Source organism: Thalassophryne amazonica, chromosome 1 (assembly GCF_902500255.1).
Source record: "Thalassophryne amazonica chromosome 1, fThaAma1.1, whole genome shotgun sequence".
Taxonomy (NCBI): Eukaryota; Metazoa; Chordata; class Actinopteri; order Batrachoidiformes; family Batrachoididae; genus Thalassophryne; species Thalassophryne amazonica.
In genome coordinates, this window is record NC_047103.1 from 17028467 (window position 1) to 17052645 (window position 24179).

At 41.9% G+C, this 24179-nt stretch overlaps 1 protein-coding gene across 2 annotated transcripts in view; it reads left to right on the plus strand.

Moving 5' to 3' along the window:
• The window catches only part of myo3a (myosin IIIA), a 182750-nt gene that overhangs the window by 18893 nt on the left and 139678 nt on the right, over nt 1-24179 (plus strand). For both annotated transcript variants that reach the window (XM_034166350.1, XM_034166359.1), the window contains exons 4-5: nt 22374-22478; nt 22648-22747. In XM_034166350.1, the coding sequence (XP_034022241.1) occupies nt 22374-22478; nt 22648-22747 (205 nt within the window). The remainder of the gene's footprint in view (nt 1-22373; nt 22479-22647; nt 22748-24179) is intronic.

Consider the following 24179-nt stretch of genomic DNA (forward strand, 5'->3'; position numbering starts at 1 on the left):
AGAGGCAGACAAGCGCTTCCCAACATCTCAAAAAGTAATCATCTATTTGCTGCAGCCAGTTGAAATGGGGGCACTTGTGTTTTGGATCATGCACATGGTGACATTGTCGCAGCTGATGCACATCATCTGAATCTCTCTAAGTAACTGTTCGTTTGACACAAGGACAATCCAGCCATATCCAAGGATCCTCCAAAGTGACCCAGTACCAAAGACATTCAGTTGTTTGCAGGTTAGATTCCAGGTATCACAACCATACAATAAGATAGGAAGCACCAGGAGCCTAAAGATGTAGACCTTCATTATTCTTCTTTTTCCTCCAAAGGTATCAGAATTGCCAAAAACCTCTGTCCAGCAACTTCATGTTTCCACAAGTTTTTCCCAGCAATGTACTGATCACAAAGGCCAAGGACCCAGAGACATGAATGTCACTGCTGAGGTGAGAATGTCTCAGCAAATTTGACACTTTTACCTCTAAAATATCCTTCAGATGGCTGAGTCCAGTAAGTCATCGAAAGCTTTCATCTTAGTCTTCTGGATGATCACAAACCCAGACCCTCTGGCTCCTCACTAAGCTTTTCAAGTGCTGCAATTCTTGCAACCTTTGACTCCAGAAAGGTTGCAGCATCATCTGTGATGTCAACAATATAGTAGTTATCATTTCCTTGCCAACAAAGGCACCTCAGCTTCTGTACTCCAGATTTCAACCCAACATCCAGTCAGTACAAGAAGTCAATAGTGTAGGAGTTAGAATGTATCCCCAGAAGATGTTAGAGACTCTTACAGCACTCACAGTATCTGTCTATTGACTGGAATGTATGTTGCCTGGGAGCCTACAAATTATCAGGATGTCCCAGCGATCCAATCAACTCAATCACCCACTTTGGAAAACTCATTAATGACTCACAGGAAACCCATTTTGAGTTTAGAAGACAAGGTTTTCGCAAACAAAGGGAAAACCTGTACCTAATCAAACATCAACAGCAAAAATGAAATTACTTCAGTTACGTTTGCCTTTTAAGGAGCTTTCTTTTCCCTCCTGATGTTCTTGAGTGACCAGATGCATGTGAATTTGTGGTATTTTATGTGACAGTTCAGTGGAACCATACTTATATCTAAATAAGATTTAGCTCCAGCTCCCCAGCCCTCCATCTCTCATATTTCACTGCCTGCTGCAGCCTTTTTGAAATGTCAAGCTGCAGACAAACATGTAATGGAGGTCAACCTCAGGGGAGAAAAGTGTTTATAGGACTCTACATGGCCGCACGCCTTGGTTTTTTTTTCGTTGCAAGTTTCACACCATGTAATTTATGTTGTGACTTTGACTGAGGGCAGCTCTAACCTGGAGACGCCAGCAAAGAACACGGTCAGCAAAGTCGAGGAGATTTGATTCAAAGTAATAGCGTGCAGTGAGGTCATGTGATCAAATCAAATCAAATCAATTTTATTTATATAGCGCCAAATCACAACAAACAGTTGCCCCAAGGCACTTTATATTGTAAGGCAAGGCCATACAATAATTACGGAAAAACCCCAACGGTCAAAACGACCCCCTGTGAGCAAGCACTTGGCGACAGTGGGAAGGAAAAACTCCCTTTTAACAGGAAGAAACCTCCAGCAGAACCAGGCTCAGGGAGGGGCAGTCTTCTGCTGGGACTGGTTGGGGCTGAGGGAGAGAACCAGGAAAAAGACATGCTGTGGAGGGGAGCAGAGATCAATCACTAATGATTAAATGCATAGTGGTGCATACAGAGCAAAAAGAGAAAGAAACACTCATGCATCATGGGAACCTCCCAGCAGTCTACGTCTATAGCAGCATAACTAAGGGATGGTTCAGGGTCACCTGATCCAGCCCTAACTATAAGCTTTAGCAAATAGGAAAGTTTTAAGCCTAATCTTAAAAGTAGAGAGGGTGTCTGTCTCCCTGATCTGAATTGGGAGCTGGTTCCACAGGAGAGGAGCCTGAAAGCTGAAGGCTCTGCCTCCCATTCTACTCTTACAAACCCTAGGAACTACAAGTAAGCCTGCAGTCTGAGAGCGAAGCGCTCTGTTGGGGTGATATGGTACTATGAGGTCCCTAAGATAAGATGGGACCTGATTATTCAAAACCTTATAAGTAAGAAGAAGAATTTTAAATTCTATTCTAGAATTAACAGGAAGCCAATGAAGAGAGGCCAATATGGGTGAGATATGCTCTCTACTTCTAGTCCCTGTTAGTACTCTAGCTGCAGCATTTTGAATTAACTGAAGGCTTTTCAGGGAACTTTTAGGACAACCTGATAATAATGAATTACAATAGTCCAGCCTAGAGGAAATAAATGCATGAATTAGTTTTTCAGCATCACTCTGAGACAAGACCTTTCTAATTTTAGAGATATTGCGCAAATGCAAAAAAGCAGTCCTACATATTTGTTTAATATGCGCATTGAATGACATATCCTGATCAAAAATGACTCCAAGATTTCTCACAGTATTACTAGAGGTCAGGGTAATGCCATCCAGAGTAAGGATCTGGTTAGACACCATGTTTCTAAGATTTGTGGGGCCAAGTACAATAACTTCAGTTTTATCTGAGTTTAAAAGCAGGAAATTAGAGGTCATCCATGTCTTTATATCTGTAAGACAATCCTGCAGTTTAGCTAATTGGTGTGTGTCCTCTGGCTTCATGGATAGATAAAGCTGGGTATCAGCTGCGTAACAATGACAATTTAAGCAATGCCGTCTAATAATACTGCCTAAGGGAAACATGTATAAAGTGAATAAAATTGGTCCTAGCACAGAACCTTGTGGAACTCCATAATTAACCTTAGTCTGTGAAGACCATTCTCATTTACATGAACAAATTGTAATTTATTAGATAAATATGATTCAAACCACCGCAGCACAGTGCCTTTAATACCTATGGCATGCTCTAATCTCTGTAATAAAATTTTATGGTCAACAGTATCAAAAGCAGCACTGAGGTCTAACAGAACAAGCACAGAGATGAGTCCAGTGTCTGAGGCCATAAGAAGATCATTTGTAACCTTCACTAATGCTGTTTCTGTACTATGATGAATTCTAAAACCTGACTGAAACTCTTCAAATAGACCATTCCTCTGCAGATGATCAGTTAGCTGTTTTACAACTACCCTTTCAAGAATTTTTGAGAGAAAAGGAAGGTTGGAGATTGGACTATAATTAGCTAAGAGAGCTGGGTCAAGTGATGGCTTTTTAAGTAATGGTTTAATTACTGCCACCTTAAAAGCCTGTGGTACATAGCCAACTAATAAAGATAGATTGATCATATTTAAGATCGAAGAATTAATTAATGGTAGGGCTTCCTTGAGCAGCCTGGTAGGAATGGGATCTAATAGACATGTTGATGGTTTGGAGGAAGTAACTAATGAAAATAACTCAGACAGAACAATCGGAGAGAAAGAGTCTAACCAAATACCGGCATCACTGAAAGCAGCCAGATAACGATACGTCGTTGGGATGGTTATGAGTAATTTTTTCTCTAATAGTTAAAATTTTATTAGCAAAGAAAGTCATGAAGTCATTACTAGTTAAAGTTAAAGGAATACTCGGCTCAATAGAGCTCTGACTCTTTGTCAGCCTGGCTACAGTGCTGAAAAGAAACCTGGGGTTGTTCTTATTTTCTTCAATTAGTGATGAGTAGTAAGATGTCCTAGCTTTACGGAGGGCTTTTTTATAGAGCAACAGACTCTTTTTCCAGGCTAAGTGAAGATCTTCTAAATTAGTGAGACGCCATTTCCTCTCCAACTTAAGGGTTATCTGCTTTAAGCTGCGAGTTTGTGAGTTATACCACGGAGTCAGGCACTTCTGATTTAAAGCTCTCTTTTTCAGAGGAGCTACAGCATCCAAAGTTGTCTTCAATGAGGATGTAAAACTATTGACGAGATACTCTATCTCACTTACAGAGTTTAGGTAGCTACTCTGCACTGTGTTGGTATATGGCATTAAAGAACATAAAGAAGAAATCATATCTTTAAACCTAGTTACAGCGCTTTCTGAAAGACTTCTAGTGTAATGAAACTTATTCCCCACTGCTGGGTAGTCCATCAGAGTAAATGTAAATGTTATTAAGAAATGATCAGACAGAAGGGAGTTTTCAGGGAATACTGTTAAGTCTTCAATTTCCATACCATAAGTCAGAACAAGATCTAAGATATGATTAAAGTGGTGGGTGGACTCATTTACATTTTGAGCAAAGCCAATTGAGTCTAATAATAGATTAAATGCAGTGTTGAGGCTGTCATTCTCAGCATCTGTGTGGATGTTAAAATCACCCACTATAATTATCTTATCTGAGCTAAGCACTAAGTCAGACAAAAGGTCTGAAAATTCACAGAGAAACTCACAGTAACGACCAGGTGGACGATAGATAATAACAAATAAAACTGGTTTTTGGGACTTCCAATTTGGATGGACAAGACTAAGAGTCAAGCTTTCAAATGAATTAAAGCTCTGTCTGGGTTTTTGATTAATTAATAAGCTGGAATGGAAGATTGCTGCTAATCCTCCGCCTCGGCCCGTGCTACGAGCATTCTGGCAGTTAGTATGACTCGGGGGTGTTGACTCATTTAAACTAACATATTCATCCTGCTGTAACCAGGTTTCTGTAAGGCAGAATAAATCAATATGTTGATCAATTATTATATCATTTACTAACAGGGACTTAGAAGAGAGAGACCTAATGTTTAATAGACATTTAACTGTTTTAGTCTGTGGTGCAGTTGAAGGTGCTATATTATTTTTTCTTTTTGAATTTTTATGCTTAAATAGATTTTTATTGGTTATTGGTGGTCTGGGAGCAGGCACCGTCTCTACGGGGATGGGGTAATGAGGGGATGGCAGGGGGAGAGAAGCTGCAGAGAGGTGTGTAAGACTACAACTCTGCTTCCTGGTCCCAACCCTGGATAGTCACGGTTTGGAGGATTTAAGAAAATTGGCCAGATTTCTAGAAATGAGAGCTGCTCCATCCAAAGTAGGATGGATGCCGTCTCTCCTAACAAGACCAGGTTTTCCCCAGAAGCTTTGCCAATTATCTATGAAGCCCACCTCATTTTTTGGACACCACTCAGATAGCCAGCAATTCAAGGAGAACATGCGGCTAAACATGTCACTCCCGGTCCGATTGGGGAGGGGCCCAGAGAAAACTACAGAGTCCGACATTGTCTTTGCAAAGTTACACACCGATTCAATGTTAATTTTAGTGACCTCCGATTGGCGTAACCGGGTGTCATTACTGCCGACGTGAATTGCAATCTTACCAAATTTATGCTTAGCCTTAGCCAGCAGTTTCAAATTTCCTTCAATGTTGCCTGCTCTGGCCCCCAGAAGACAATTGACTATGGTTGCTGGTGTTGCTAACTTCACATTTCTCAAAACAGAGTCGCCAATAACCAGAGTTTGATCCTTGGTGGCTGTGTCGCCGAGTGGGGAAAAACGGTTAGAAATGTGAACGGGTTGGCGGTGTACACGGGGCTTCTTTTTAGGGCTACACTTCCTCCTCACAGTCACCCAGTCGGCCTGCTTTCCCGGCTGCTCGGGATCTGCTGGAAGGGAACTAACGGCGGCTAAGCTACCTTGGTCCGCACCGACTACAGGGGCCTGGCTAGCTGTAGAATTTTCCACGGTGCGGAGCCGAGTCTCCAGTTCGCCCAGCCTGGCCTCCAAAGCTACGAATAAGCTACACTTATTACAAGTACCATTGCTGCTAAAGGAGGCCGAAGAATAACTAAACATTTCACACCCAGAGCAGAAAAGTGCAGGAGAGACAGGAGAAGCCGCAATGCTAAACCGGCTAAGAGCTAGTAGCTGCGCTAAGCTAGTGGATTCCTAAAAACACACAAAGTGAATAATGTGTAAATAATTTAGAGGTGATTCAGCAGAGGGAGTGCTTTAGTTAAGGCACGTGAAGATTACACTGTGAAACAAATCGCTATCTAGTTAACTAGATCAATCTAACTGTGCAGATTAAACAGCTAACAGATACAGCAAAACACCGCTGTGCTCCAGAACAGGAAGTGATACAATACCGCAGTGAGAGCCAACCACCAGTAGAGGTCAGTCAAGTCAAAAGTCCAGATCAGTACCAAGGTGATATATGACTAAACACACATGCGATGGTGGGGGTGGGGGGTAGACTCAGTGAATCGTCCTCTCGCAACGCAAATCATATCAAGATAACTGCTCAAAGGTCAAGATTCATTCAGATGTCATCATCAACGGCTCAGGCCAATATCTTCAAAATGCAAAGAACAGTTTCAGTTAAACTTTATATTTAGACTCAGTGGGCCGTCCTTGTACAACACAGGCCATGTTAACGTCATCATCTACGATCTGTGGCGATATCATCAAAACGCAAAGAGCAGTTTCCATCAAATGTGTTGATTTGACTTGGTGGACCATCCTCTTCCAACAAAGGTCATTTTCAGATCATAGATCATAGGTATAAACTTCTCCCTTCAGGAAGAAGATTTCGTATACCAAAGTGTAAAACAAATCGTCTCAAATTCTCATTTGTTCCAGTTTCTATCAAACTGCTAAACAATGCAAGCAACTAGTGCAATAGAACAATGTGCAACAAACATCAGCACTTTAGCACCTGGCACTTTTCTTAGCACTTTAAATCATTGAATGTCTCTGTGTTGTCATTGTAATGTATTTCCTGATTTTAGACTAGATTTTAATTCTTGTGTTTTATGTGATTTGTGCCCTTTTTAATTGCTCTCTGCCCTGTGAAGCAATAATGTAGTGCGATGCCCAAGACAAATTTCCCTAATGGGACAATAAAGTTGACCTTGACCTTGACTAGGTCTAATGTCAAGGTGCAGTCGGAAGTCGTTGTCTACGGTCTGTGGCGATATTGTCAAAACACAAAGTGTAGTTTCCAACAAACATGGTGATTTGACTTAGTGGACCATCCTCTTCCAACACAGGTCAAGTTGAAGTCATACGTCAAAACAAATAGTCAAATTAGAGGTCATCTTTAAAATGACATTAATGACCATCTCTCGGGACCAAGATGAGATATTGAAATGCATAGACGTCTGATCTTCTGGGCTTAACTATCACATCAATTATGTCACATGGTGATGTTAAACAAAATTGAAAAACTGGATGGCAGCACTACACTCATCTGGATTGTTTTGGAATTGGGGCCCTTAGAGAGTTGGCCAAGGAATGCACTGTAAAGAGAGCATACCCTTAAACTTTAAATCACACCCACATACGGTAATACAGAGAGGGTGTTTGTTGCTTTTATAAGTACAGGATAACTGCAGTAGTTGTGCTCCACTTTGGATCAACCTTGGTGAAATGGTTAAAAATAACTCTGGGATAATATGATTCGATTTTAAGCAGACTTAATGAAAGGTCATTATCATGGAGCAAAATTCAAGGATATATGAGGTGAAATGTTTGAGCCACACATCTGCTCACTGTATATGATGCCATATAGGATCTGTAAGTTCTGAATCAAACGATTCCCAATATGTCTTTAAATTCTGCTTCATTTTCTCAGTTACATGCAATTCTGAGAGGGACAAGAAGAGACTCAACAGATTAGTCAGAAGGGCTGGCTCTGTCCAGCAATGCACTGTGGACCCCATAGAGGTGGTGGGTGAGAGGAGGATGTTAGCAAAGCTGACATCAGTGATGGAAAACCCCTCTCACCCCCTACATGAGACTGTGTGAGCCTTAAGCATTCAGTAATCTTCCTTCAGTAATCACCCTCGGTGCAAAGAGAACACCTCCGCAGGTCATTTAGTCCAACTGCAGTCAGATTGTAAAATACCTCAAACTGCACCATAAGCACCTGCTGATTTTGCACTATTAACTACGTCTTCCCCCACCTTTTGTGCTTTATTACATGCACAACCATGCAATTTATCCTGTGCAATAATTTTACAATATCTATCTGTACATACTTATACTCACTTATATTCTATTTTTCACGTAATCTGTTCACATCACTATTTATGCACCCGCCAGCAAACATCGCAATATACTTTAGTCACTTTTCTTGAATGTAAATATTTTTCTTTTTCTTTATGATTCTTGCTGCTGTAACAAGTGATTTTCCCCGCTGTGGGATCAATAAAGTTTATTTCATCTTATTTTATCTCATCTTATCTTATCTGTGGACTAATGGACTGATTTTCGTGATGCTGCTTAGTTTTTATCCTCTCATCTGCAGCCAAGCTTCGGTACATCACAGAGACCATATTTATGACATTTGAGCCCAATCGGCTTAACAACAGTGCCAGCAGTGTTATATGTAAACCAGCAAATCATTTCCATCCCTATAGTCTTTGTTTCCTTTCCTCCGCTGCTGCTGTTCTTCCCGCTGACCTTTGTGAAGAAGCTTCGACTGCAGACTGCATTACAGGAAAATCATTTTGCATGAGTTGCTTTCTGCTGCAGACTCAGTCCCTGTGAATAATATTATAAATCTGCTGTGAGCAGAGTTCACTCAGAGTAGCTATTTTGTTTACTCGTCGTTCCCTCTGGGGTTTGCATACGTCCAATTTCCCATATTTCCATTGCAAAATTCTGCAGCCACATGGCCAAATCTGGTGGCTGACCCTGCGGCTGGAAACGCTACCTGACAGCTGAGTGAGTGGCCAGTGTGCGTCACGACCGCGTGCACGCTGTGACGTAGGTGCACGTGGCCGTCTCAGAAGTGAATGCACAGGAAAGGAGGGTGTGAGGTGGTCCTTCACCATGGTTACTGTCCCTGCTCTCAAAAGTGTAATTTTCCATCTTTCAGCTCAGTGCAGAGCAGCCTTTCTTTGCTCTGCACTGATGCCACTGACTGCTCATTATGAACAGAATGCATGCAAATTGCATCCTGTACTTTGTTACCCACTCGATGGGGTCCGCCAGCTTTTGGCTTGGCTTCTTTATGACAGCGGATATGGGCACAGATGAGGGAGCTTTCGTGTATTAAGCCCTAATTTTGCTTTCAGGGAGCAGAAAAATACTTCAAAGATGGCTACAATGAAACCACTTACATTCTCTGATCAGAACTAGTGATGCACTGCTAAATCAAAAATGCATTGCATGTGAAATTGTTGTCTTTTAATGTCTAAATTAAATTTGTTTGGTTTCTAATAAAAAAAGAAATAAAATTCAGCCTCTCATACCTTTTGTGATGTTAGTTGCCACAGTATTCAAAGCAGGTGTCCCAAACTGGCTGAGGCCTGAGAGAGAGTAAGTTTATGGACAATGAATGCAGAGCCGTATTCAGAATTACTGGCACCCCATAGTGGTATAAGGACAAACTGAAGGACTTTCCTCGAAAGAAAACACACTCAAAAAACTGATGCATTGGATGAACTCAATTCAGTGATGAGCAGGGTTTTCATCTAATAAATATATGTAGCCCCAACTCAAATAAAACACATCCATGCACGATAATTTAATTTAATTTAGTTGGGACTACACATATTTATTAGCTGGAAATCCTGCTCATAATTGAATTGAGTTCATTCAGTGAGTCAGTTTTTGAGTGATACACTCAAAACTGACTCATTGGATTGGATTTCCTTGACTGACAAAGTCTGATTCAGATCTGATCCAGATTGCAGATTTTATGGCCAATTAAATTTAACATTGAAAACCCAATTTAATGTATATTTTACATTATATCTTAATCAAACGTGCCCCAATCACTCTCAGACTGGCACTCACTATCGTGTGATGAAGTTTGATCTGGATTGTGGATTTTGTGGACATTTGAATTTAATATTGAAAAGCCCCTTTGGTGTACATTTTGCATTATATCCCAATCAAAAGTGCCTCAATCATTCTCATTTCTGACAGTGAGGTGTAAACTGGCACTCAGTGAATAGACTAAGTTTGGTCCGCATCTGATTTGAACTTCAGATTTAGTGGATATTTGATTTTAACATTGAAAAGTCCTTTATCTTTTATATTATATGTTAGCTTATGAAAAGCCACTTCAAACAGGACTTTGACCTTGAAATTTTTTTTCAAGGTAAAAATTGTGGAATTGGAGTTGCCAGAGGTTTGCGCTCTACAAGCGTGGTGCTCTCTGAGTTTAGTTAATGTTTAGATTATTTTACCTTTAGACCTCCAGACCTTCATTAGTGTTAGTTCTTCGGGCTCCTATTATGGTTCTGCCATTCGTCTGTGATCCTGCCTGGTGATTTTCTGTTTGGTTGTTTTCTCTTGCCTCATAGTTAGTGCCGTTTTAGTTTTGTCTCTGCCCTTTATTTACTTTGTTGATTCTGCTTTTCTGTTTCTTTTCAGTCACTGGATGTACTGTCTGTTTATATACTGTTGCCACATGTAGTTCCGTTCTAGTTTAGTCTTGATTTTTTTTCCTTGTTGAACTTTTTTGGTCTCATTTTATTTTGTAGTTTCTGTCACTGATTTCTCTGCTTCTGTTTACTTAGTTTCACTTTCCTGCACTCTCTTACACCAGCTTTCACTCTGCTTCTGTTCACTTAGTTTCACTTTCCTGCACTCTCTTGCACCAGCTTTCACTCTGCTTCTGTTCACTTAGTTTCACTTTCCTGCACTCTCTTGCACCAGCTTTCACTCTGCTTCTGTTCACTTAGTTTCACTTTCCTGCACTCTCTTACACCAGCTTTCACGCTGCTTCTGTTCACTTAGTTTCACTTTCCTGCACTCTCTTGCACCAGCTTTCACTCTGCTTCTGTTCACTTAGTTTCACTTTCCTGCACTTTCTTACACCAGCTTTCACTCTGCTTCTGTTCACTTAGTTTCAGTTTCCTGCACTCTCTTGCACCAGATTTTACTCTGCTTCTGTTCACTTAATTTCACTTTCCTGCACTCTCTTGCACCAGCTTTCACTCTGCTTCTGTTTACTAAAGTTTCATTTTCCTGCATTCTCTTGCACCTGCTGGACTCATCTTTGTCATGTCCTCACCTTCACCACACCTGAATCTTATCACGTCCTGATTACCCCACCTGCATTTAAGCCCCGTCTTTCACGTTCTCCACTGCTAGTTCGTTGTGCTCCATATACCTTGTGCTTCTGCCCTCGTCCCACCCCTTTTCGCTCTTTTTCAGGCCATAGTTTTGACTTTGATCTGGTTGCCTCACTGTGTATGACCCTGCTTGTGTTTTTTGGAGTCTGCTCTCGTTTCTGCCTGCATACTCTGCCTCACTGTGTTTTTGAACATTGCTTGTATTTTGACTACGCCTCAGCCTAATGTCTGCCTGTTACCTCTGTATCGCTGCCTGCTTACCCGTGTACCGAACCACTGCATTGCCTCCAGATAAAGCCTTTTGATAATTCCCTGACCTCTGCCTGGGGGTCTGCATTTGTGTCCTCCACCTTTTGTGCCACTCATTCAAGAATCCTGAAAATTTGTAATGTATTTAGATCTGAGGAAATAACAAAAGTTCATTGTAACAACAATAACAACAACAGCAACACGGTACGTCTATGTGCTGAACATCTTCCGCTGGTAATTTGTACCGTAACATTTAATTGGCTTCATGTTGACTTGCTAACTTTATCTGCTAAATTAGCAGATAATCATTAAAGCTTGTCTTTTGTGTACTGATGCTGTATTTGGAAATGAAAAACTGGTTGTGTTGCTGAGGTAATTACACTACCACATTGGGATTTGGGTAAACAGAAAGGGAGCGGGTCATTTGTAGATACCGGGCACCTGCATGTTTGCTTTGGCAATATTTCTGCAAGATGCTCTTCCTGATGCAACCGTCCTCATTTATCCGGAATTGTGAGCACCCCACAGATGCAGTTCACAATTGATTTTTTTTGTCCATTGCTTTCTGAAAGTAAAAAATCAGCTCCTCACATCTGAATTTACTCCTATTATTTGGTGTCATCGCTCGCTCTGGTCTCATCGTCCAGCTGTTAAATGACAATCAGGTTTAAAGTGTTCAGTAAGCAGCGGCAGGAAGTAAACCAGTCATTACTGCCCACATAAAAAAAATAAGGATGCAGGAACAAAAGAACATCTCCCACATGTCCACAAAAATAACTACATCCACTAACACACAGAAATACACTTGTTTGCAGACACAGATACATCAAACATATCTGACTCAAAAATCAGCATCTGCATGTTTCCCTGAATAAATGGTTTGTTTCATCTTTCCATGTGTTTTTATATGCTTCTTTGAGCAGTCTTTGAGCAACTTCTTTCATTTACATGACTAAATGAGCACCTTATCTCATTTGGAATGGACAAAACCCCAATCAGCCTTCAGTGCTTTCAGTTTGCTCTTTGAAGAATAATATTTCTGCAGAATCTCGCTGGCAGGGAAAATGCAGATCTATTAAATCTCCTGTTCAACAAACAAATTCAATGCAACAATACACAGTTGTATTAATAGATTTTTGTAAAAATGATTCCTTTGTCAGGTTACATTCTATCTTGTAGTGTTTTACGGTATAATTTGATAGCATTGCTGATCATTTGGATTCCCTGTTCTCTCAGTGTTCTGGTAATGATGGGATTCCCGACTAAGTCCTTTCAGCTGTTCCCTTGCTTTCATTCAAGGTTGCCACAGCAGATCTGAGGTGGATCTGCATGTTGATTTGGCACAAGTTTTACCTTCTGCACTTATGACACCGCTTGGCCACCACCCCATATGTAGGGGATTGCTTATTGGGGTGAAATATGGTGGAGATCACATGTCCACTACAGTAACCATGAATTCCCAACAGGAACCCTGAACACAAGAAGGCTAATAGGATTCAAGTGAATTGACAAATCCTCAAAACCAGATCACGCAGAGGAGTTGACGGCCTATAACCCAACAGCTGGGAAGGCGATTGATGACTGCATCAGGTCCTCAGACCCCAATTATTTGGGATTTCTGAGCCATCAGACCAGGCTTTGTCGGTGTGCAACAACATTCCCACGTTCAACAAACCACACGCAGGCGTCTCTAGAAGAGATGATCTTCCTCACAACAAGGGACTGCCACGACATGAGTTTATTGAAAGTGGACAGGTTTTCTTTTTTCAGTTTATTTATTCAGTATCAAATCACAGCATAGGTTGACCCAAGGTGAGGGTCTTGGTTTGCGATTGACCTGATCAAGACTAAGATCCAGGCTTTCAATGATTTCCTGGACTCTGCCACAAAACGTCTGTCCTGCAAAAGTGTCAAGCTTGTAGAGAGATTTGTTTATCTCAGCAATGACATTCATATCTCTGGATCTTCAATCTTTGAGATTGGGAGACACCTGGAAATAGCTTCTACAGTCATGAGGTCACTGGATGGAGGTCTTCAGTGATGATGATATCTTTCCAAAAGAACAAAGGTTCTTTTGCAAAGGTTCATTCTAGAATTTTAAACAAATATAAATATCAATACAAAGTCGAGAACAAAATTCTATTTTAACATATACTACATGTCTTTGATATTAGTTTGCTTTGGAGGATCCTTGGGCACCACTAGAATGACTGTGACAAGACGTTCCTTTGGGAGAGAGATGAGGAGAATCCTCAAAAGCAGATCAGACAGAGGAGGTGATGGCTATGACATTTTGGTCATGTGGTGTGTTCCTAGGGGCCTGATCCAGCAATGCAGGTGCCTCAGTTTTGAGGACCCCAGTTTCATCCTGCTTCAGCAAATAGATGGTGTTTTTTAAGAGGTGGGGATGGACTGGTTTTCTGTCTGGGTGACTACCATCCAGGACTCATTGTTGTGAAAGTGTAGTGACACGGACCCACAACAGGGGGCGCAAATGAACGGTCAATAGATGAGCCAAAATATAACAATTTAATGTTGTGAAGGTGCACAACGAATACACAGACAATCTCAGAATATGATTACAGTCAATCCACAAAGGTGACGTGTGGGCAGGCTCGAGGATAGAAGACGTCTGTCCTGAGAAGAGCCGGAACCACACGATTTCCGCCGCCACCGAACCTGATGAATACTGGAGCCGCCAAGTCCCGAATTCCCAGGTGATCACCGTCCCCGACTGTCGGATCTGGTACTGCTGGCGAAGAACAAAGACAGTCAAGTGTGGGTGTGTGTACACCCAGTAACAATAACGGTGGGAATGCCACCTCCACCTCTCACTCAATATGCTGATGAATTTACAGTGATCCCTCAGAGGAAAAGAGTGCCGTCCTGCACTCACTCAGCCTCCACAGGAAAAGGGACCGGTACTCCTGCAAACACTCACAATATACAGCTTATAAGTAACACAAATGGCTGAGGATATTACCTCCATTGAAGTACGATATCTCGGCGATGAGGTGGAGATGACGTCTGGGTTTTATGGAGTGGGATGATGAAGAATGAGTGACAGCTGTCAGGACATAATGAGTAACAGCTGTCACTCCCGGCTGTGTCCGTGGCGGCAGCGCCCTCTCGTGCCTGAAGCCCGCACTTCAGGCAGGGCGCCCTCTGGTGGTGGGCCAGCAGTACCTCCTCTTCTGGCGGCCCACACAACACTCATTGTTGCTCCATTGCATGGTGGAACTAACAACACACCGGTGTATGCTCCCAGACTTTACTTGAAATCATTAAAATATCTAAATCAATAGTATTTACTTCGAATTCTTTTGGAAAAAAAAGAGAGCATGTTTTCTTACTTTGAGTTGACAATTTAGGGAGAGAATGCCCTCAAACAGCTTTGAGCTGGAGCCACTAATCGGTACTATGTGCAGTATAAACTCAACAGCATTGAGTATCTAAGTCAGTCCGTGTATGCAAAGTTTTGTAAATTCATGCATTAGTCTTCCATCATAGTAAAATTTGCAGCGTAAAATATACTCTGCCAGGAATGCATGTGGTCCCAGTCCAAATAGAGTTAAATCAACACTATCACAGTGCTAAATCAACTCTGTCATGCTGTGAATGACTCTTATTGGAGTTGAAAAACTGTATTTGACAAGATGGAAGAGCTGATTTCACTCTATAATAGAGTGTATTACCTGTATTTGGACTGGGACCAAATTTTGTTTGGCAGAGTATATTTTACTCTGCAATATTTACTGTGATACTTCACCTAAAAAAAAAAAATAAACAAGTGGACAATCGAATGTCCCGGCAAAACGTATAAGTGATTCAAAACAATACAAACCCATTTCTTAGAGCTGATCATGGGCGTTTTTTATGCATCACCTCAGTGTATTTGTAATTTGATCACTTTACATATCTCATTAGAAGGATTTTTTTTTAAGATAGTGCATATTTTGCATCCTCTGTCAGATTTGTTGGATTGTAAAATCCTCCCTTCAGCTTCAAACTCAGTTTCACCTCAGTGCCCGGAGTGTTGCACTGCACAGCGCTTTAGCCATTTGATGGATCAATGTTAAGCTCGATCAGGAACCTCACACTCCTCCTTGTGTTTTTGATATTTGTGCACAAACTTTGAAGGGTTACAAGCAACAGTAATATTTGTACATGAACTAAATGTAGCCCGTTCAACATTTCATTTCCATCCTGCAAATGTTTGACGTGCTGTACAGTAAGCTGCTTTGGAAGTGATCACTGCAGCTAAGGGGAGAGCGCTAATGTTAAATCTAAACTAAATCTAGGGCACCGGGCTCCTCATTAATTTGGATTTGTCTGTCTGCTGTGTAATTTAATGATGACAGGTGATATAGCAGCAGTGATGTGCACTGACGTCAGGCTCGGCTGCAAAACCTCCAACATTTTCTGCTTAACTGCAGTTTGGCTGCAGAGAGGCTTCAGCGCCGTGATTAAGAACCTTGTGTGGCAGGCGAGATACACGCCATCCGTCCTGCAACAGTTCTCTGGGCTCCTGATGGATAGGCAGATAGAAAACAGACAAGCGGTGTGCTGTTGAAAACTTATGCCAGAGAGAGAGAGAGAGAGATTAGTCAAGGTCACAGATGTGTTCAACCACCAGCCTTCAGTGTCAGGCGTGAGATTTTTCCAGATTTTAACCCTCAAGTGATCGAGTGGGGTCATTTATGACACCGGCATATATTTCCATGCACCATTTTTCTAATTTTAATCAGAAACAAGTTTCCTATCACGAATTTGTCAATCTATTTGTCCTGCATTTGTTCATAGAACTTTGCGAGGATTGGTCGATCCGTGTGGCCAGGATAATCCAAATTTGTGCGGGGGGTCACTTATGACTGAGATTTTCAACATTCTAGTTTCAGATGGTATTGTAATTTGCCACTCTAATTATTATATTTTACTATTTTGCAAGGATGCGGGGCCAATGTGGAGAGTGCCCTTTATAGTAGGGGCAGAGTTGGAAGCTGATGGAGGATTTTCATCAATTTCCCTGGTGGAAGTCACTCAGGTAGTCAAACAACTCAGCAGTGGCAAGGCCCCGGGGGTTGATGAGATCTGTCCAGAAATGCTGAAGGCTCTGGGTGTGCAGGGATTGTCTTGGATGAGTCGTCTCTTCAGCATTGCGTTGCAGTCTGGGACAGTGCCTAAGGAGTGACAAACTGGGGTGGTGGTCCCCATATTTAAAAAGGGGGACCAGAGAGTGTGTGCCAACTACAGGAGCATCACACTACTCAGCCTCCCTGGTAAAGTCTACTCCAGGGTGCTGGAAAGGAGGGTTCGGCCGATAGTCGAACCTCTGACTGAAGAGGAACAATGTGGTTTCCGTGCTGGTCGTGGAACAACTGAGCAGCTGTTTACTCTCACAAGGATCCTGGAGGGTGCCTGGGAGTATGTCCACCCAGTCTGCATGTGTTTTGTGGACTTGGAGAAGGTGTATGATCGGGTACCCCGGGAGATACTGTGGGAGGTGCTGCGGGAATATGGAGTGAGGGGGTCCCTTCTCAGGGCCATCCAATCTCTGTACTCACAAAGCAAGACCTGTGTTCGGGTGCTCGGCAGTAAGTCAGACTTGTTTCCGGTGGAGGTTGGCCTCCCCCAGGGCTGCGCCTTGTCACCAATCCTGTTTGTGATATTCATGGACAGGATATTGAAGCGTAGTCGGGGGGAAGAGGGTTTCCGGTTTGGTGGGCTCAGGGTCTCATCACTGCTTTTTGCAGACGATGTGGTCCTGTTGGCGTCATCGGTCGGTGACCTCCAACACTCACTGGATCGGTTCGCAGCCAAGTGTGAAGCAGCTATGATGAGTCATAAATAACCCGACTCAGTCATATTAGTCGCTAAAATAGCTTGGTCACTTGGGTTAATCTTGTATGCACTTTTATTTATATCCAAAGGCATGACAACATTAAGGGCTATGGTGATCTGACAGCAGTGGCCTTGACCTTCATTCAAATGATTAACATTTTACCAGAACAATTCTGGAATCCACCATAGTGTGTGTCACCTTTGGTCTAAATCAGGCCAGATTCCTCCAATTTTGATGCCAACCTTTATTTATATGTTACATTTGGTAGAAATCAACAAAAGGACTTTCCGCCTGCCTGCGTAGACAGGCAGGTGAACATGACCTTGACCTCACTGATTGACCTTTGACAAATTTGACCTTACTGGCCAATTCTGGAACCCACCTCTATATGTGCACCAAGTCTGGTGCAAATCGGAGTGACAAACTTTTTTTTTTTTTACCATTGATCCCAATGACATTGACTTTGGCCTAAATAAACTCTTTCATCTGGGGTTGACCATGTCCCACATATCAATTTTGGTGGAAATTGGCTAAAGAATCTGGGAGGAGTCGGGAACCAAAGATAGACAAATGTTAGTATTTTAGTATTTTTTTGAAGTACAATATATTTCATACAATCACTGCAGGGGAAGAGTTGTTCTTATCCTTCACATTTGCATACATCCACTTATTTACTGTTTAAATAAATGCATGATACTGGCATACTTATAAAACAGCAAGGGCGCCTCCCAAACAACACAACAAAATCAGAATTTTTTCCAAGCCTCTGGATCTAATAAACATGAATTGAATTTTAGCATAGAAAATATTGGGATTCAATTCATGGTTATTTATTATTCACTCATTATCTAAGACAGTTATGAAAATTTCCCCTTACATCATTTCCCCTTACGGTGGCTTATTGGTTAGCCCTGTTGCCTCGCACCAAGAAGGTCATGGGATCGCTCCCCACATGGGAACTTTCTGTGTGGAGTTTGCATGTTCTCCCTGTGTTTGTGTGGGGTTCCTTCAGGGTGCTCTGGCTTCCTCCCACATCCAAAGACTTCCAGGTTTGGTGAACTGGAGTATTTAAATTGTCCATAGGTGTGCTTGCGGGTGTGAATGTGCTTGTCTGTCTATATGTGGCCCTGTGACAGACTGGTGTCCTGTCCAGGGTGTACCTCGCCTCACACCCTATGACTGCTGGGATATGCTCCAGACCCCCATGACCCTTAATTGAAGTAAGTGGGTATAGTGGATGGATGGATGGATGGATGTTTTAGGTATACAGATTTAAATTAATGTAAACTCTGTATTTTGACTGGTGTGCCATAAAAACATATTTTGGGAATTATGTGTGTAGTGAGCTTTGGTTTGGTATGTTGTATGCTAAAATCCAAGGTTTAGGGCCCCTTCACACATAGTACGAATAAGTACAAATCAGGGCGAATCATGACGCAACAGCTCGTATGAGTGAACCACGAAAACATCGAGTCGACGGGCAGGCCTGAACAATCCCACTGTAACGATGTCGTGCACAAGCGTGCAACAAAGTGCAAGCACCTGGGACGTGTTGTACCACAACGCGCTGCTGATGTGGAGAAAAATAAAATAACCAGCTATATAATTAGTGAATATCACTGCGTTGATATAAATAATAAATAAAAGGGGATGCAATACAGAACCCAATGGTTGAATAACCCTGGTTAAATAAAAAATAAATGCTACTCATGGGATTCCAACCTGCAATTTACAAAAGCTCTGATTACCAGATGGAAACTTTACCACTGCACTACAATCATTGTCTTAGAACAGGAGCGTGAAATGACTAAAATCAACTAGGACATAAATGTATTTTTTTTAAAAAGAGAAAAAGTGCCATGATAACTGACCAAATGGCATTTGTTATGGCATATTTCTGCTGATACGTGACTGAAAGTGGTGTATTTATCACACTGTTGGCTTGTCAAATAGTCCTGCAGGGCACTGTTCACAGGACACACATGTTGGGCCGGGCCCAACACGCATGTCCTGTCAGACAGACGTGACATTCAGATTGCCTTTTGCGTGTCCACATGAACTGACGGTCCATTTCAGCTGGGACAGCCTGTCAGTGTGCGCGGTGTGCGCGCTCTGCAGCCCGTAGCAAAAGCGATATATGTTTTTATGTATTTCTACCTGAGGACAGCAGGTACACACACGCGCATGTCCATTAACATGGTACATGTTCTGCGGCTGTGACATCTCTGGTCTAGGACCAGAACCACACGCACCCCATGTGTTAGGGGGGGAGGGGAATGCGCGATACACAGGAACACGTGTTGTGGGGGGGCAGACACTCTGGCATACCATATGTGTACTTGGCAACTTCACAATCGTGGGGGCACTTCAATTTCAATTTATTTTCATTTATATAGCGCCAAATCACAACAGAGTTGCCTTACCAACCCCCAGAGCAACAGTGGTAAGGAAAAACTCCCTCTGAGGAAGAAACCTCAAGCAGACCAGACTCAAAGGGGTGACCCTCTGCTTGGGCCATGCTACAAACATAAATTACAGAACAATTCACAGAACAATTCACAGAACAATTCACAGACGAATATATAAGAAATGCTATTGGTGCACAGGACAGGAGGATCACCAACACGAATACAACTCCCATCTCTGGATGGAGCTGCACCTTAAACAGAGAAAAAACAGAATCAGTCATCAGAAAGACAAAAAATACTGTATAATTTGCCAGCACTAAACAACAAGAAAAACAGAGAAATACTAAGGTGATCACCGGCCACTAGCCCTAAACTTCACTTAAAGACCCAGAATTTAGGTAAGGTTGAGGCCGCAGCCCGCTCCAATTGCTAATAAATGAATTAAAAGAGTAAAAAGCGTAAAACAAAACTGTACCAGTATGCTAGCTATATGAAAGGGAAAATAAGTGCGTCTTAAGTCTGGACTTGAAAATCTCCACAGAATGTAACTGTTTTATTGATGCAGGGAGATCATTCCACAGAACAGGGGCACGATAAGAGAAAGCTCTGTGACCCACAGATTTCTTATTCACCTTAGGGGCACAAAGTAGTCCTGCACTCTGAGAACGTAAAGCCCGGGCCGGTACGTAAGGTTTAATTAGGTCAGCTAGGTAGGGAGGTGCCAGGCCATGAATAATTTTATAGGTTAGTAGCAGAACCTTATAATCTGATCTCACTGGGACAGGAAGCCAGTGAATGGATGCCAGTGTCAAAAGTCTGGCTGCAGCATTTTGAACCAGTTGGAGACCCCTAATGCTAGACTGCGGTAAACCAGAAAATAGAACATTGCAGTAGTCTAATCTAGAAGAGATAAATGCATGGATCAGGGCCTCAACATCAGCCATAGACAGGATGGGACGAATCTTCGCTATATTTCACAGGTGGAAGAAAGCAGTCCTCGTAATATTTCTAATGTGGAGGCTAAAGGGCAACGAAGGATCAAAACGTAGACTGATTTCACCGCCAGCTTGACAGTGATCGTCTGCTGACTGTTTTCATGCTAACAGTGCAAAAGGCCATGCATTTTCTAAGTGCCAAGCGAGCGGTGTTAGATGTTCGTGTGTGCCACCTGGAATTTGGCCGACACCAGCTGCGAGAGGGATCAAATGGGCTCTCACAGCACACATTCTGTCTTTCGGCCACTGGTGTGTGCAAATAGTTGTAGCAACAGGTGTACGAGGCATTGGAGGCAGCTCCGATTTTACACGTATTGCATACGATTCCTGCTTCATGTGCAATTCGGCCACATTCGTACTACTGTATGTGTGAAGGAGCCCTAACTGACAAAGTAGAAGTAAGTCCTAGATAGGCCCTGTGACTATCTCTGGATTCTACAACTCCCCCTGGACAGGATGCAGATTACTTCCCCAACTAAGGCTGGTACCCAGTTACAGCTGTTTGGACCAAGACAATGTAAATTAAGTGTCTTGTCCAAGGACACAGACAGGCAGAACGATTTGAACCCAGGTCTACATATTAGCAGACCAGCTCCTTATCCAGTCAGCTACCTACTCTACAATACTTTACTGACTAAGGCAGAAGCTAGTTGTAATTCATATGGCATAAAAGTTTGTGTTTTAAGAGAAGTGGCATGTTATGATTTGGGTTACCCTCAGTTAAGTAGTGTTTTGACTCATTTAAGTACTTAAAACATGGATTGCACCCCATTATGTTCAATGCCAACATTCATACTCATGTCTATTAGATCCAGAGACTTGGAAAAAAAACACCCTGATTTTGTTGAGTTCTGGGGAGGAGGCTGGGGTGCAAGGGACCCACTTCTGACACATGGCCCTTCATTTATGTAATGCATGAACAGTGATAGAGATTTTCAATATAATATCAAATGCTTTTAAGTTTTCTTAGTGTAGTTAGAACAAACGTTCTGCCAACCACTCAACTTGACAAGACTGGTGTTTACCAACTTGCAGAATGTAGTTTCAGCCTCCAGCAAAGTGACTGACAAGCTGGAGCTTTGTATTTGTCGTATACCTTTGGCATCCACACAAAGAAAGCCTCTAATTGAGGGTTATTATTGTTGCCTAGGCAACCTACTGGGTAATTTTCTGTAATCTTCCAAGAGGGATTGCCATTGATGGTAGACTCCATATCTACACGTGGCATACCACCTACTCACGCAAAACAGCAGCCGGCTTGCCACTGTGATATCAAAAAGGTCTCATCCACATCACGCTGCCAAATTTAAACCCGATATCTTCTGGATTCTTTCATAAATCGAGGCCAATTGCCAAATGCAGAAAAATTTCTACACCAGTGTTGGCATTGTCTCAAAGTATAAGAGGATGTACTTCCCCTGGATTTTAATTTGCTCCTTTAAGGCATTTACCCTGCTTAGTCATCACAGTTTAGAGGTTTCTTCCTCAAATCATCAGAGGGAGTTTTTCCTTACAACTGTCACCTGTGTGCTGGGGGTTGGTAAGGTTGGACCTTACTTGTGTGAAGCACCTTGAAGCAACTTTGTTGTGATTTGACAGTATATATTAATTACATTTAGATTTAAAATCCCCCTCAGCAAAGGTACATTTTCCTCCACAGGCACGATGTCCGCCTCTTGCTGTGCCGCCCGAAAAAGATAAGCTGCTAAAGATTGACGAAATTACTGTTAACGCACCTTTTGTCACTGCCAAATCTCCTGATCAAAGCCATTTGTTCCAACACATCTCCACAAGAAACTCTGCATGGGAAAGATAGGTTTCAAAATTGTTAAGTCATGTTGCAGTTTTTGTTGCTAGCTAAATCCTTTGTCCTGCCCTCTTTGTTCGGTTGCAGCTTTGCAACGGCGGCTCTGTGACCGATCTGGCCAAAGGCATGCTGAAACAGGGAGAGCGAATGGACGAAGGCGTTATCACCTACATCTTGCACGAGGCCCTCATGGTAAATGTAGATTTTTGAATTTGCACAGCTCCGATGAGAGACAATGGCACACAGAGTAATTGAATAACTCCTCTGGAATTAATTACTTTAATGAAGCAAGTAAACATGAGTTAAAATCAATTTTGATGGCAGCTGTTACCCCCCCGCCCCACCTTTTTTTTTTTTGTAGGGCCTCCAACACCTGCACCTCAACAAGACCATCCACCGCGACATCAAAGGCAATAACATACTGCTGACCACTCAAGGCGGAGTCAAACTTGTGGATTTTGGTATATTTTTGTTTTTATACACACAAAATATGAGGGTTAATATCATGTCGTTTTTTTTTTTCCTTTTTAGAATCTAAAACCATTACTGTCAAGTGCTTGCCAAAAAAATGTTTGAGTGGCAAGGCTACATTCACGCACCGCCACCATTATATTTTTCCATTATACCCTATCTCCTTTCCACACGCAGCAGAGGACATTGTTGCTATTCACCCCGTGTTTGCACTGATTTGCTTTTGGGTTTTCTTAACCAAATGAGGCACGCAATGCAGCACCAGCTCCCGGATTAAAGCCTCATGATAGTGTACAGTGATTCCAACTACTTCCAGAGATGACTCACCCTCCCGTCTCTTCAGGCGACTCAAAAACCAGCTGCCTATTTTTACGACTAATAAAATCCCCCCACTCAACAACCACGTAGATTTGCATTCGGTCTACTAATTGTAGTTCTCTTAAAAGCCTCTTCCTAACCATGAAGCACAAAGAGCATCACTTTTATATTAGGTGGGGAGGATGAAAGCAATCATTTAAAATGTGAATGTGAAGGAGGTAATAAGGTGCCCTATCAGGACCATTTTAGTCTCTGCAGAGGAATAAAATCGCTGCCTTTTTTGGGGCCATTTCTGTCAAACTAAATCTTTATAATCACAGCCTTTTGGGTATTACAACTTACTGTATTTTAAATGTTTTCCATGCATTAATTAATTAGAATAAGTCAAAATGTCAAAAATCAATCAATCAATCAATGTTTATTTATAGAGCCCTTTACTATATATATATATATATATATATATATATATATATATATATATATATATGTTTAAAAAAAATTACAAATATTATAGTATCAAAAATATTAGACATAAAATGCTGCAAATAAAATAACATCACACACACACACACACACACACACACACACACACACACACACACAAAAAACCATTTTCAGGCATTTATGAAACCACCTGTTTCTGTGCTTTTTACTTTAAATGTAAAGGAGCTGCTGGTTGCCACTCCCCCTCTCTGAACAGAGGAGGGGCAGAACCAATGCAACAGCTGTCTCTCTAACACAAAACATGTGGGTGTGGCACAGAGTGCAATGCTGCGTTCAAAACTGTCAGAAGTTCGGAGAATCCGACCTCTAACTCGTGGAAAAAATGCCTTGACAGCTCCACCGGGCTGAAATTTGCACTCAAAAACTCATGAGGAAATTGAACAACCCAAGTTATCTGACTTAACATCACGGCCATGGTAGCCACATTTCCAACTCAAGAGATAACAATGTTACTAATGTTGAAAATGGATCTTTAAAATAACATTTTACAAAGCTTTACTGCTATATGTAATATATTCACATTCTATGTACAGATAGTAAAGTTAGCAGCACTACACATCAGCAGAAATGTCTTTGACGATTTCATTTAGCCCAAAACAT